Below are 16,616 nucleotides of genomic sequence, written 5' to 3'. Positions count from 1 at the left end.
TGGAACCCATCACATCTAAACTCACGGGAAAAAAAAAGTGGATCCCATATTAACAAAATCAAGCAATATTGAAAAAAAAAAGTGAATCCCATATTTAAAAAACAAACAATGTTTTAAAAAAAATGTGGGCTCCATATTAAACACCATGCGTATTCGTATCAAACACTAATATAATAAAGTTTTAAATACGGAGCACAAACTACAATGTTATATTAATCGTGTTTCGAACATAGTATCCCATATTGACAAAATCAAGCAATATATATAAAAAAAAAAGTGCAGACTCTATTCTTAGCAAACACTAATATAATAAAGTTTTAGATACGAAGCACAAATTACAATGTTATATCAATCGTGCTTTGAACATAGTATATATAAAAAAATATAAATTTGGGCCCCATATTAAACAGGCCCACAAAAAGAATTGTGGGTCCCATATATATTAAACAACAACTAATATTAAAAAAAATGTGGGCCCCATATTAAACACCATCCAGTATTAAAAAAAAAGTAAACCCTATATTAACAAAATCAAGTAATATTAAAAAAAAAAAAAGTGAATCCCATATTAAAAAACAAACAATGTTTAAAAAAAAATGTTGGCCCCATATTAAACACCATGCGTATTCGTAGCAAACACTAATATAATAAAGTTTTAAATACGGAGCACAAATTACAATGTTATATTAATCGTGTTTTGAACATAGTATCCCATATTGACAAAATCAAGCAATATATATATATAAAAAAAAAAATGAATCCCAAATTGTGGGCCCCATATTAAACACCATCCAGTATTAAAAAAAAAAAAGTGGAACCCACCACATCCAAACTCACGGGAAAAAAAAGTGGACCCCATATTAACAAAATCAAGCAATATTGAAAAAAAAAGTGAATCCCATATTTAAAAAACAAACAATGTTAAAAATAAAAAATGTGGGCCCCATATTAAACACCATGCGTATTCGTAGCAAACAGTAATATAATAAAGTTTTAAATACGGAACACAAACTACAATGTTATATTAATCGTGTTTTGAACATGGTGTCCCATATTGACAAAATCAAGCAATATATATATATATATATAAAAATGAATCCCATATGAAAAAAATAAACAATATCAAAAAAAAAAAAAAAAATAGTGCAGACTTTGTATTCTTAGCAAACACTAATATAATAAAGTTTTAGATACGGAACACAAATTACAATGTTATATCAATCGTGTTTTGAACATAGTATATATAAAAATAAAAATAATTGGGCCCATATTAAACAAGCCCATTAAAAAAAAAATATTGTGAACCCCATATATATTAAACAACAACTAATATTAAAAAAAATGTGGGCCCCATATTAAACTTCATTCAGTATTAAAAAAAAAAGTAAACCCTATATTAACAAAATCAAATAATATTAAAAAAAAAAAGTGAATCCCATATTAAAAAACAAACAATGTTTAAAAAAATGTGGGCCCCATATTAAACACCATGCGTATTCGTAGCAAACACTAATATAATAAAGTTTTAAATACGGAGCACAAACTACAATGTTATATTAATCGTGTTTTGAACATAGTATCCCATATTGACAAAATCAAGCAATATATATATATATATAAAAAAAATGAATCCCAAATTGTGGGCCCCATATTAAACACCATCCAGTATTAAAAAAAAAAAATGGAACCCACCACATCTAAACTCACGGGAAAAAAAAAGTGAACCCCATATTAACAAAATCAAGCAATATTAAAAAAAGAAAAGAAATTGTGGGCCCCATATTAAACACCATGCGTATTCGTAGCAAACACTAATATAATAAAGTTTTAAATACGGAGCACAAACTATAATGTTATATTAATCGTGTTTTGAACATAGTATCCATATTGACAAAATCAAGCAATATATATATAAAAAAAAAAATGAATCCCAAATTGTGGGCCCCATATTAAACACCATCCAGTATTTTAAAAAAAAAAGTGGAACCCACCACATCCAAACTCACGGGAAAAAAAAGTGGACCCCATATTAACAAAATCAAGCAATATTGAAAAAAAAAAAGTGAATCCCATATTTAAAAAACAAACAATGTTAAAAAAAAAAGGGGGGCCCCATATAAAACATCATGCGTATTCGTAGCAAACACTAAAATAATAAAGTTTTAAATACGGAGCACAAACTACAATGTTATATTAATCGTGTTTTGAACATAATATCCCATATTGACAAAATCAAGTTGTTATGTTCACTAAAATAAATATACTTAAAATATTTATATTTTAAAATAAGATAGAATTTAATGCAAAAGACAACATGACAAGAAAAATGAGCTAAACCGAGAATATATTACCAAATATTAAAAAATAGTATTTCTTCGTTTAAATAGAAAATCAATTTCTACTTTGTTTCGTTTTAAACATGTAAAATTAATTTAATAATTAGAATTAGAATTATCCAAATCAAAATTTGATAAAAAATAATAAGTATTTTACACCTTTAAATTAATCGAATTAAAATTGAAAGTATGCTTAAATATTGCTATTGTTTTATCTCAAAGAGAGGAAAATAATTTCCTTTTAAACAAGTCTTCTCTTTTAAAAAATATTAATAAATTTGCCGATTTTGTATTCGTAGCAAACATTAATATAATAAAATTTTAGATACGAAGCACAAATTACAATGTTATATTAATCATGTTTTAAATATAATATATACTCTATATTTTTATATATATAAATATAATCACTATTCAAAGACAACTACATACACATAGATGCACTATAATCTAAAGTGTTGGGCCCGTGCACAGCACGGGCATAAGCGGTCTAGTTCTAATTATAAGTGTAACTTTCTTTTCCTTTATTTTTACTGAACTTGTAGTTACCGATTTGAGTTTTATTTCTTCTGGGGCAATTCATCAACATATGTATGCAATGCATGCATGATTTCCTTTTTCATCTTATAGTTTAAATTAACTAAGATTGCAAAATGTCGTTATTGGGTACTAACGTATACCGCAACAATGTTTGTAAAAAGCAACGTCTTATTAATTGGCGGAGCTAGAACTTCTGACAAAGAAATTAAAAAATGTATAAAAAGACCATATTGAAGTTAAAGGGATTTAAAATTCTATATATATAAAATAATTTGCTTTTATCCGATTTATGCGGTAACTTTTCGACAAAAGGAATGTAATTGAATCCCCTTGATTGCTCATAGCTTCGCCACTGCCCCGGGCGGATAGAGGGTACTGTTAGTTATGGATTTGTTCGATGATCTGAATCCAATTAATTTGGCTCGAAATCTGTATACTTGTTTAAAAATCTAATAAACAAACCCGACAAATTTAATGAATTGTGGTAAAAGAATCGAACACGAATCGATAAAAATTTAAACTTTGATCCGTTTGTCCCATTTTTTCTTTTGTGCGTCTAATTTAGTGATTACGTACATCTAGTTCGATCAAAAGAAAAAGGTATAGATCCATAGATAACTTCCTTTCTCATTAAAGGTTGATGACTAAAAACTCTTAAAGAAAAAATAATGCAAAAATACATAGAGAGATAAGTAGATTTCACTGAGAAACCGTTACGAGGAATATGAATATAATATGATACAATTATCAGACTTGAACATGACTCAAAAGTATGGTTGGGCCAACACCCTAAGCAGGTCAATGTGGAGTCCATAATCCCCTATTTAACCACCTAATTGACCAAACTTTGACAATATATATAACGCTTCCATTTTAATTACCATCCAAAGCAACTCAAATTTCCACTCTTCCAGCATCTATCAACAAAGAAAAAAACAAAACAATTTGACACATGGAGTATTCTATTCTAAAGACTTATAATCTCTTTTTGCTTACTATATTTTTCTTGGTTTTAGCTGATAGTACACTAGCACTTGCAAAGCATGCAGGGATTACCAGGCACTATAACTTTAATGTACGTGTCATATATGAGTGCATTTTCATTAGTGCATTAATATTATCAGCAATTTTTCATGACTATGCTTTTGTTCATTTTAATTATTTTTTCAAACTGCTTCGTGTGATTGCAGATTCAGATGCAAAATGTGACGAGATTGTGTCAAACAAAGAGCATTGTGACAGTGAATGGCCAATTTCCAGGGCCTAGAATTATTGCAAGAGATGGAGACAGAGTTGTAATCAAGGTTGTTAACAATGCTCAGTACAATGTCACCATTCATTGGTACGTAACAACTTTTACCACTGAAAGCTAATTCTTTTCTTACAAAATGAGTTACAAAAGCAATATAATTATCAAAGGATTAAATACGCTGACAATGCATAGAACTATTAGAGTATTTTAATTTGTTGTTAGCAAGTGTAACATGCTTTAATTATTTCTAGGTTACTATCTAATCTCACTCTTTATACGCAGATACCTCTAGCTACTATCATTTAGGTAATCTGAAAAACATAAAAATTCTTTTACATTATCTACATGTAGAAGTTAAACTCAATACCAGATAGTATAGTATGTGTACGGCTGTAATGTGCCTAGTCTAAAAATTTCTTCCGCACTGTCAGTTTATAAAAGTTAAACTCATTATCAAATAGTATCATTAGCTAAATATTTGTGTATAACATGACTCCAGGCATGGAGTGAGACAACTAAGAAGTGGATGGGCAGATGGACCTGCTTATATTGCACAATGCCCTATTCAGACAGGGCAAAGTTATGTGTATAATTTCACTATTACTGGTCAAAGAGGAACTTTATTTTGGCATGCTCACATTTCATGGTTAAGAGCAACACTCTATGGACCCATTATTATTCTTCCAAAGAAAGGTGTTGCTTATCCTTTTCCACAACCCTTCAAGGAAGTCCCCATTCTTTTTGGTAATGATCAATTTAATTTTTAAGTAGCTGTATCACTCATTGCATTAGTTTATTGTCAAACATTAACTTTTAATCAAGAACTATATTCGATGTATTTGGAATTTAGGTGAATGGTGGAAGGCAGATACAGAGAAAATAATTAGTCAAGCCCTTCAAACAGGAGGAGGTCCAAATATTTCTGATGCTTATACCATTAATGGTCTTCCTGGACTTTTCTACAATTGCTCTGCTAAAGGTAAATATTTCAAAAAGGATTTAATTTTATACACTTAGTAACCGATTTTGTTGGTTACAATTTTGTCAGGTTAATTACTAATTAACTAATATCATAGAGATTTATGTGTAATACCTTATAAATGACTTGATTGTCATGAATAATTTTTACAGCTCATAGAACTTGAACTCTTGCAAAAATCAGAAGCAAAAGGGACAAGTAGTATTATCCTCTCATCCTTTGCATAATAAGACTTAGGTTGTGTTGGTATGGATGAAAATATTTTCCAAAAAATGTTTTTTCAAATTTCTCTTGTTTGGTTGGTCCAATTTTCGGGAAAACATTCTCTCTAGGAAAATAATTCCTTAAAAATGAGAAAAATGACTTTCATAGTGGAAATAGGAAAAACAAGTTTCATAAATGGCATTCCACACTAATTGTCTAATACCCACCCTCCAACACACACACCCCCAACCCCTAAGCCCCCATCTCCACCACGCCCCACACCCCTAGCCCCCCATGCCAATCCAGCAGTGTTTGCGTAGATTATATGCAAATACTTTCGAGATAGTATTTTCTGCTTATTTACCAGACACCAGAAACAAATTAGACACTTACTATTTTTCAACAACTATTTTTCAGGAAAATATTTTCCTCCGTATCAAACACACCCTTAGCCGCATATGTTCATGTAAAAATAGTAATTTACAGCTTGTTTTTGTTACCTATTGTATTGTATGTGTTGTTAGTTTAAATATAATGTTTGTTTTGATTGTTACTTAAATTTTAATGTATCGTATCTTTAAATCCATTGTTACATAACGACGAAAAGTTCCATTTTATTTAACGACCGATTTGGTGTTATTGTGTCGTTACCTTGTCTCTTTTTCTCATTTTTACTATCTACTGTAATAATTCTATATATTTTATCATTTACTATACCTTTTTATGGTAGCTCTATCCCGTACCCTACTTTTCTTGTAGGTTTATCCTTCAAATCGTTGATGTGTGAGATTATATAACGACGGGAAATGATACAATCCAAATGCTAATCAAAACAATCCAATACAATATAATACAACACACTACAATACACTACGATACATTATGAAACAAAGTGTTAATTACTTTCATGTGTGTTGCAGATGCATTCAAATTGAAGGTGAAACCAGGAAAAACATATCTACTGAGAGTAGTCAATGCTGCACTAAATGATGAAATTTTCTTCAGCATAGCTAACCACAACATTACTATTGTTGAAGTTGATGCAGTTTATGTGAAACCATTCAAGACAAACACAATTCTTATAACACCAGGACAAACCACAAATATCCTCTTGAAAACCAAACATTTTCACCCTAATGCTACCTTCCTCATGGCGGCTCGGCCTTACGCCACTGGACCTGCTTCCTTTGACAACTCCACCACCACTGGAATCTTAGAATATCAGCAACCCTCTACCAACACCAAGAAGAGCAACAAATTTCCTCTATTAAAACCAAAACTCCCTGTATTCAATGACACCACTTTTGCTACAAGTTTTGTCAAGAAAATCAGAAGCTTAGCCAATGCAATATTTCCAGCCAATGTTCCTACAAAAGTTGATAAACATTTTTTCTTCACTGTTGGATTAGGATTGAATCCATGTCCTAAGAACCAAACATGTCAAGGACCAAATCACACTAAATTGGCAGCTTCTGTTAACAACGTATCTTTTGTTCAGCCAAACATAGCACTACTTCAATCTCATTATTTCAACCAATCTAAAGGAGTTTATACCACAGATTTTCCATCCAATCCACCATTAAAATTCAATTACACAGGCACTCCACCAAGCAATATTTTTGTTACTACAGGCACAAAAGTTGTGAGGCTACCTTTTAATACTAGTGTGGAATTAGTTATGCAAGACACAAGCATTATTGGTGCGGAAAGTCATCCACTTCACCTTCATGGTTACAATTTCTTTGTGGTTGGTCAAGGCTTTGGAAATTATAATTCTAGCAAGGACCCTGCTAATTTCAACCTAGTTGATCCTGCTGAAAGGAACACTGTTGGTGTTCCATCTGGAGGTTGGGTTGCCATTCGCTTCCTTGCAGACAATCCAGGTATTTAAATTAGATTTAAAGATATATACAGTGATATATAGTGATAGTATCAAGAGTTTTTAAGCTATTAGTACCATATGAGGCTTGATATGGAGTTGCATGTTGTTGTTGGTCAATTAACCTGATAGGGTAAAACAGTTGCATTGTCAGCACACAGAATATAAACTCATTTAATTAATTTAGTATTTGAATTAAAATGTTGAAATATCTATTTTTTTGTTGAATTTTTTTGACATGATATTTTTGAATGTGTATATGAATTTTTAGGAGTATGGTTCATGCACTGTCATCTTGAAGTTCATACAAGTTGGGGCTTGAAAATGGCTTGGATGGTAATGGATGGAAAAGGTCCCAAGCAAAAGTTACCTCCTCCACCAGCTGATCTTCCTAAATGTTGATCTTTCATGTTATACTTCCATAACACCTTCTCTCTTTTCTGCTAAGGCAGTGGCTTCCTTTTGTTTTTCTTCTCGTTTATTATATTTTATCAGAGTATCCTTCATTCTTTGAAATCAGTTGATGATACTAGGCTTGTAAAACGTTAGTTACTTGTAAGCAAGCTTTTTGATGCAGATTTTGTGAAATTGAAAATTGAAATGTTAATTCAGTACTGTAACATCTTACTATAATCATTGTTGTTTCTTGTCATGCTTTCTCTACTTGTTTGGTCTTACATGATAATTATCACTCAACAACTATATGAAGTGCAAAGATACATTACACAAAACCTGTGAGATAGTTAGCTGCACATAAATGTCTTGGGTAATCTGTTTGGCAATCAGTTCAATTCTCGCTTTCAGCTAGCTAGGAAGTCCAAAATTGGTGAAATAACAAAGCTGGTTTGCGAAATCTGACATTTATACCTATAAGTCCCCATCGCGGTCCTCCAGATTGCTATCACGGAGTTGACAGTCCAGTCCAGGACCTACGCGATCGCAGATTAAGATTTTGCGTTAGCGAAGCTGACCATGATCAACTTCTACTCTTTTGCGACCAGAACCTCGCTATCACATATGTCAACTATCCCTCCTAATTCAAACCCTGACTCTCTTCACGATCGCGATGCACCAGCGACTTAGCACCTGCGCGATCGCGAGACTAGCTTAGTGATCGCGATGCACCAACTCTCAGAAGAAAATTTGAAGCTGCAAAATGGTTCAAACACGCCGAAATTCATCTGAGCAGATTGGATCCCAACCCAAACCATCCCACATGTCCTAAGTGCTATTATTGACTTGTACAAAGGCTCGAAACATAATTTAGTTGTGAATATAATACTCAAAATGAGATATTGGGTATGATTTATCACTTAATGTGATTGTAGATTATTTTTTCACTTAATCCTGTGCTCTGTGGTGACTAATTTTGAGGAGTTAAGTTAAAACTGCATATTTCATATTGGACATGATAGCTTTATTTATAATGTGATTCAAGTAAAGTTCTAGAGCATTGATTGCTCAATCAATATCCTCTGCTCACAACCAAGAAGCTAAAGAAAATTGATGGAATGACTTAGATAGTCCTAAAGGGACCGCTTATGTATTTGCTCACTTTAAATGTTGTTAGAGTATCTAATAGGAACAAGCTTTAGTCTAGATGTCAAAATGAACAATGGTGGTAAATTTAAGGGGCCGCTTATGTATTTGGCCTTTAAAATTTTTAGGTGTGAAAAGAAAAATTAAAACTTGATAGGAAGACTTCAAATAGGAAAATGACCTAAAGAGGTTTTGTTTTAAACACAGCAATCACATCATATGATGCCAGTGGAGAAAATGATATCCCCAAAGGTCATTGTAAGGCTCAATGAGGATGTTAGAATAACCCACTTCCCTTTCCATGACTTTGGACTCTTTAAACCCAGTCAACAAGAAGGAACACAAAAGGCAGAAATTAAAGAGCACAAATCTTAAAGGATCAAACAGAAAACAAAAAATTTCCCATCTTACTCTGCATCTTATAATTGACTTAAAAATAAAAAAGACAGCACAAGAAGTCAATAGCAATATAGATCAAAGAAATATGATTCAGAGTGTACAGTAGTCCATTATTTGTATCATAAAAATATAACAACCTTTTAATATTAGACCAAGACGGGCTTAGTGATATGAACAGTAAGGATTTATACAACTGACCACTATTTGCTTGGAATTAAGACGTAATCCTTGTTGCTATTGTTATTGGATCATAATTCATGAAGGCAATGAAAAAATACTTCTAATCCATGTCGCTTGGACTCTCCAAAAATGTAGTTGCACCTGTGTTGATCCTCCAAAAATACACTACTTTTGGAAGATCTGACACGCATCCCGCAACATTTTTTAAGAGTCCGAACATGAAAGTTCTTAATCTCATCATGGACCAGTATAAAGAAGAGAGTCTGAATCAGAGGAAGGATATGAAAGTTCTTTATCTGCAGAAAATGACGAAGACATGGCCAAATGATGATCAAACCCTGGAAATGTGAAACCAAGGGCAGAACTTTGTAACGATGACAACTCTGGCAGTGGTGGAGGCACAATATCTTCTAAGTAAATTAAAGCTTGCCTCATACTTGGTCTAGCTGCTGGCTCGGTCTGAGAGCAAACTAGTCCAAGTTTTAGTACCAACTCAACCTCTTCTTTAATATATTCATTTCCCAAATTTTGATCAATGGCTTCAAGAATATCACCATTACTCCAACATGAAAATACATAATCAACCAACACGATGTCCTCGTCTGATACCCTTGGATCTATTGGCCTACTCCCACATGCCACTTCAAGCAAAAATGCACCAAAGGCATATACATCACTAATGGTTGTGGCTTTGCCAGTTCTTGTTTGTTCAGGGGCAAGGTAACCTACAGTTCCAACTATGTGTGTAGTGAGCGGATCGCTCCCGTGATCATACAATCTTGCTAGGCCAAAATCACCTAACTTTGCATTCAATTCACTGTCTAACAACACATTACTGGCCTTCACATCTCTGTGAATTACTACTTGTTCCCATTCTTCATGTAAATAGACTAGCGCTGATGCTACGCCTTTGATGACTCGAAATCTTTGGTTCCAATTGAGTGCAAATGTTGGTTTGTCATATAGGAACTTATCGAGACTTCCATTAGGCATGTATTCGTAAACCAAAAGCAACTCTCCTTTGCGCCTGCAATAGCCCAAAAGTGGCACTAAATTCCTGTGGCGTAACCGACCAATACTAACAATTTCTGCTACAAATTCCCTCAATCCTTGTTTTGATTCATGAGAGACCCTCTTGACTGCTATCTCAATTGAAGAAGTTGGTAATACTCCTCTGTAGACTCTGCCAAAGCCTCCAAAACCTAACAACTCTTTGTTGCCGAACCCCTTAGTGGCAATATAAAGATCTTTGTACTTAAACCTATGAGGGCCATACTCAAGCTCCCAATCTTCAAGCAATTCTGCAAACTTCCTCCTTCCTACATAGTAAATTAACACAGAGAAGGCTATTACTAGAACAACTGCTGATGGCAAAGCAATCAACAAAAGTTTAGATTGTTTTTTCGGTCCAATTCGAGGAAGCTTAGGAAGCGTAGCAAGATCAAGCCCTTGAGCTATTCCATTCATTTTAAAGCTCCATCCTAGAACATATTGTGTCGAAAAAATTGAGCTAGTTGATCCAGAGAAGCCAATAACCATCGTTTCATTCAAGATTGGTGAAAGATCATAGGATATAGACAAAAGAGGAACATTTGGTTTTGCCATATTCATTGGAGCCAATGTGACATTAATTTGCTTAGCCACACCATCATAGTCCACCCAACCCTGCATTGGCTGCCCACTAGCAAGTGTCATGTTATTGAATTTGACACCATAATAACCTGCTGGTTTCGATTTAACGGATTTTAATCCGTTGATGTCGATTCCAACATGGTTACCATCAATATCATTGAATTCTTTACTCGGAACTGTATCAAACGCCACCGCGAAAACATGATCAGTGACTTTGCCGGTAGTGTTATAATTGAAGAGGCCAAGAAATTGGCTTGGAAGTGCATCTGCTAGCCCTCCAACAGGTGCAATAACAAAAGCCATGCCATGACCAGGCAAAACAGAAGGCAATATGGCAAAGACAAAAGTGGTAGAAAAAGAGAAATTTGAACCATTTGGTAAGTTCTTGAAATTGATTGGTGTGGGATAAAAAGCATGGCCTTTTTGCAGCCTAGAAGTATTTGTTAGCTGTAATAGGCCATTTGGTGTGTACTGTGCTATGCCATCAAGACTCAAATTTGCTCTATTGAAGCCATTGTAAATGAATCCAAGCTCTCCAGAGTTTGCAAGAACAAAAAGAGCAGGCACAATCAATGCCACAATCTTGAAAAACATGGCTATAAGTCTTTCAATAATTCATCAGAACTCGAGGTTATAAGCAGATGTAATGATTGAAATAGTTATGAACACCGTTTAAGTCAATTCATATGTTTTCTTCACTGCATGTGGTCCTAAACTTAATTTCTTGGTTGTGATATGTGACAAGTAGTGAAAGAACCAGTAGTCAAACTTTGTGGGCTTGTATTTGTTAGTAAAATATTATTTTCTATCTAATATCTCAAAAATAGAAGGACTATTCCTAATGACTACTTTGAAATATAAGAGTATTAATTCTATAGTTTATTAGCCTTAATGGCAGATTTCTTAATGAGACAAATTGATTGTCCCAAACGTTTTGTAACTGAATTTTGGTCAGCCTTTATGGTTGAATTTTGGTCACCTTTTATGGTCTAGATTCATTCCTTAATTCTTTCTTAATGAGTATTTGATATTCTAATAATATCACTGTGTAGAGAAATATAGCAGAAGAAAAGTAAATCGGAGAAACCTTCTGCTAGTCCAAGATCGTTACTAAGATTGGAAGATTCAACTAAAGAAGAGGAAGCTTTGGAAAGGATAATTTTGTAATGGAAGAAGATTCTTAAACTGACTTGAATGACTTTCCATAGGGTTGGTTACAAATGACTAAGACCACCCCTATTTATACTTGTGTAGGGATGGTTCTAGAAATACTTCTAGATACATCTATTAGGAAAATCTAGTTATCTTTATCTCCTACCACTACTCTAGAATATCTTGATATTATTTTAGATACAAAAGGATCTAGACAATTCTATCCTCAACTATAAATATCTAAGTGTCTAGAATTTCTAGACATTTCCTAAATACAATATATATCAAAGATATTACATTATAGTTTTCTAGAAACTATTCTAAATATCTATGATATTTATTCTTCCAAAAAATTAACTTTAATTTTTCACACTCCCCCTTAAAGTAATTTTTTGGAAGCTATCTTGAACTTGTCGCGGAAGAACTCAGACAAAGCTTTTGGACGTGCCTTGGTGAAAATCTTAGCAATGTTTTCCCGACACTTCTTCCTTCTTCAAATGATGATGGTTTTCCGCTGATAATTGGGCCTCCAAAGAAACATGAATACGTCTTGATAAAATTTTCATCTCTGTAGCGGGCAGACTTGCCACTATTTCTTTTTGGCCTTTGCAAACCACATGAATCATCTTCATGCTGAATTTCACATTCTTGAGTTTCTAGACTCCCCCCTTTGTCTTGGATCCTTAACAATTGTGTTATCTGGAGAAGCACCAGAGTCGGTGACGATCTGACCATGAATTTCCTTCAAAGCCTCAATACCAGCATAGGATCCACCACTAAATTCCCTTTCCAGCTCTTCAATAAATTGTTTGGCAGCTTCAGAGCTTCCAAAAATCATACCGTTTGTGTCTCCATATGAAATTGAGCCTTCAATGTCAACCTCTTCCTTTATTTGACCGTCGGCTTCTCCATCGGCTTCCAGTATTGGATCTGAGGTAGTAATTGACTCTGATATGGCAGATGACTGACTAGAGACTTCAACTTCCACTACAATTCCCTCAATGATTTCTTCAGAATGGTCACTATTGCCATATATAATTTTAGACACTGCCTGCTCAGGTTCTACTTCAACATCCTTCACGTCCAGACCTTCATTACCAGTTTCAGCATCTCGTTCGTTGATTACCTCAACAACAGCTACCATATCACTAGTTTGAATGTCTTTGAAATCTTTTTGCTTCTTGTTGATGTCACCAATGCCTTCCTTCTCCGCGTGATGGACCGTATTATTCTCCGTCACAATTATATCACAATCATTATGTTCTCGAAAGTTGGAAAATTTAGATTCATCTCCAGTGAGACGGTGTCCACATCCTGAATCCACAATCTAGTCTCTTTTGAAATTAAGGGAAGCCAAGGCGTCTACTGCTCGAGTCTTAGCTACAAAGCACCTTCCCCAGTCTTCTTCTTCTTCTTCTTCTTCTTCTTCTTCTTCTTCAGAAGCTTTCTTGGTTTGTGCCATGTTGCTTTCTTTGGCTCGGTAAAATCTTTTTATGTGTCCTACTTCACCACATCGGTAACATTTAATATGCTTCTTACCATAATTAGAAGACTCCTCCTTCTGTCTTGGCGAGCTTGAACCCTCTTGGAATTGAGAATATGCCATCTCTCTTGAGCCATTTTGCTTTTGCCTTACTTTAAGATTCCTTCGGTTAGCTGCAAGAGCATTTCCTTCCCCTTCTTTGATCGACACACCAGCCATCTGTTTGGCTAGTAGCTCCTGTGATGACAACAAATTCTCAAACTCCTCCAAGGATGGTTGTTGAGCCCATCCTTGAATTGATGTAACAAAAGGAATATATTCTGACTTCAAACCATGAATGGTAATTCTTCTCATTCGTGCTTCAGAGATAGCCTCGTCGGGGTTTAATGAAGAGATCTCTGAACATAAATTTTTAATCTTCAAAAAGTACTCAGCAATAGATAGATTACCTTGAGTGGTGTTCGCCAATTCGTTCTCCAATATCTATAGTCGGGCTTCATCCTTCTTGTTGAACAGTCGATCGAGGGTCCTCCATATCTGATGAGCTGATTTGCACCTAATAATATGATCAAACAAGTTGTGAGAAATGGACCTCTTTAGGATGAACTCCGCTTTCGCATTAATCTGCTTCCACTTCTTGTATGCGCTGCTATTTTTCGGTCCGTCAATAGGAAGACTTGTGTAACTACCATTAACAACATCCCACAAATCTTCTCCCACAAGGTATGACTCCATACATGTCTTCCATACCTTGTAGTTGGATTGAGTCAACAACTCCATCCCCAGTCCATTAACACGGCTGCTTAAATCCATTTAGAGAAATCAGTTGAATCTACCACTAACCCGATCTTGAAATAAAATCCAGAAGCCAACTACGGCTATGGCTTTGATACCATGTAGAGAAATATAGCAGAAGAAAAGTAAATCAGAGAAACCTTCTGCTAGCCCAAGATTGTTACTAAGATTGGAAGATTCAACTAAAGAAGAGGAAGTTTTGGAAAGGAGAATTTTGTAATGGAAAAAGACTCTTGAATTGACTTGAATGACTTTCTATTAGGTTGGTTACAAATGACTAAGACCACCCTTATTTATACTTGTATAGGGATGGTTCTAGAAATACTTCTAGATACATCTATTAGAAAAATCTAGTTATCTTTATCTCCTACCACTACTCTAGAATATCTTGATATTATTCTAGATACAAAAGGATCTAGATAATTCTATCCTCAACTATAAATATCTAAGTGTCTAGAATTTCTAGACATTTCTTAAATACAATATGTATCAAAGATATTACATTATAGTTTTCTAGAAACTCTTCTAAATATCTATGATATTTATTCTTCCAAAAAATTAACTTTAATTTTTCACACACTGTAGCTGTCAATTTTTTGAAATAGTAACTGATGGCCCACTTTGATATCCTTGAATAGTATTAAGTGCTATTATTTGTATTCAAGTCCCACGTTATTTGCTGAGCTTTTACTAGCTTTGATTAGCCTCTATGGCTAGCCGTTCAAAAGTTCTCTGATTTAACTTCTTAAGCCTATAAATTCCAATATCTTTTCCTTGATAGAGGATACACAGATGATGTGGCGTGATTTTACGCCACAAATTGATGCTTTTCTGCTATAAGTTTTACTTGTTTTTAAGCAAGCCTATGTGATTTTACGTGGTTTTTAGTGTTTTTCTGGCAAAGGAACAGATTCGGCATAATAACAGTTGAAGTGCAGAACCAGGTCGTAAATGCAATTTACGTTCCGTATTCTACAATACGGGCCGTATTTAATGGTCGTATTAAAGGATAACAGAACCAGAGGCATGTTGAGAAGATGGTAATTTACGAGCTCAGTTTACGGACCGTATTTCAGTTTACGGTCCGTATTCCATCACGTATTTAACCAGTTGAGCATCTGGCAGAAAGTCGAAGTGTTGGATGTTGAAATACGACCAGGCAGTTTACGGACCGTAAACCACTTTACGGTCCATATTTCAGAAAGGTGAAGTTGCACACAACTGAGAAGATGACTTGGGCGTAAACCACTTTACGGTCCGTAAAGTGATTTACGGACCGTATTTCGTAATGACGGGACCAAAGTGCAAATCTGTAACTTTTATATTTCCAAAACTTATAAATAGTCATTGTAGGGTTTTAATAGTTATCAGTTATTATATTTTTGTCTCTTGACTTAGAACAAAAAATTCTCTCTAGTTTTTGAAGATTCAAACATCAATTCAAGTATTATCAATTCCTCTTTCATTCCAAAGTAAGCAATTATGAATTCTTCAATTTCTTCTTTCTTGTTCTTTGTCATGAGTAGCTAAATTCCCTTACTAGGGTTGTGAACCCAATGATGGGTGTTTTGTGATTGGGTTTGTGATTGATATACAAATAATGGATTATTAGGGTTTAGTTATTCTTCATTCTTCATTCATAATTAATGGTTGCAAACATTGATTAAAGCCATAAACCTTAATTTATTTGGGAAAATAATTAGGGTTGGTAAGAATAACTAATAAGGACACAAAGCTTTAAACTTTGTATAATAAATTCACTTAGGAATAAGAAGAATTTACTTGGCATGATTAATCGTTCTTCATGGTTACTTTTTTATATTTGGGAAAATCATAGAAAGACATAATCTTTATTTATTGGGAAATAGTAGAGATTCACATAGAGATTAAGTGCATTCATATAATGATTCATTATAAGTATATCTAAATCAATACCCATGATCATACACCCTATCTAGCGGGGACACAACCTTAGTTTCTTTTACCCTAAATTTCTACCAAAGCAATAGTTTAGTAATTAGTTATAGAAAAACTACTTTTTACCCAAATCATCGGATTAAGACATTAGACCTAGAACTTAGCATCTACGACTTTAGTAACCTTTTCACACCATATTCCCTGTGGGATTCGACCCCAACCTTGTTGGGTTACTATATTTGACAACGTCCGCGTTATACCATTAATAGGTGTAATTTGAGTGTATCAACAGAAAGAAACAAAAAAACATTCTTCTACTCCTCACTTCC

General features: G+C 34.0%; 2 protein-coding genes across 3 annotated transcripts; one reads left to right on the top strand and one right to left on the bottom strand.

The window, feature by feature from the left end:
* The first annotated feature begins 3,771 nt into the window (after positions 1 to 3,771).
* LOC132630675 (laccase-4) lies at positions 3,772 to 7,797 on the top strand. Of its 2 annotated transcripts, none has more exons than XM_060346233.1 (6): positions 3,772 to 3,951; positions 4,067 to 4,218; positions 4,628 to 4,872; positions 4,979 to 5,107; positions 6,943 to 7,194; positions 7,462 to 7,797. In XM_060346233.1, exons 1-6 carry the CDS (start codon positions 3,829 to 3,831, stop codon positions 7,590 to 7,592), a joined length of 1,032 nt encoding a protein of 343 aa, XP_060202216.1. In that variant the 5' UTR covers positions 3,772 to 3,828; the 3' UTR covers positions 7,593 to 7,797. The 2 variants fall into 2 exon arrangements, with proteins under 2 accessions (XP_060202216.1, XP_060202215.1); XM_060346232.1 differs by having other exon boundaries at positions 6,232 to 7,194.
* A 1,377-nt stretch (positions 7,798 to 9,174) lies between these two features.
* On the bottom strand, positions 9,175 to 11,615 carry LOC132630674 (L-type lectin-domain containing receptor kinase IV.1-like). The gene has a single exon (XM_060346231.1). The coding sequence runs from the start codon at positions 11,532 to 11,534 to the stop codon at positions 9,546 to 9,548; it is 1,989 nt and encodes a 662-aa protein (XP_060202214.1). The 5' UTR covers positions 11,535 to 11,615; the 3' UTR covers positions 9,175 to 9,545.
* Positions 11,616 to 16,616: the final 5,001 nt, after the last annotated feature.

Source organism: Lycium barbarum, chromosome 3 (genome assembly GCF_019175385.1).
Source record: "Lycium barbarum isolate Lr01 chromosome 3, ASM1917538v2, whole genome shotgun sequence".
NCBI lineage: Eukaryota > Viridiplantae > Streptophyta > Magnoliopsida > Solanales > Solanaceae > Lycium > Lycium barbarum.
This window is presented reverse-complemented; position numbering and strand designations above follow the sequence as displayed.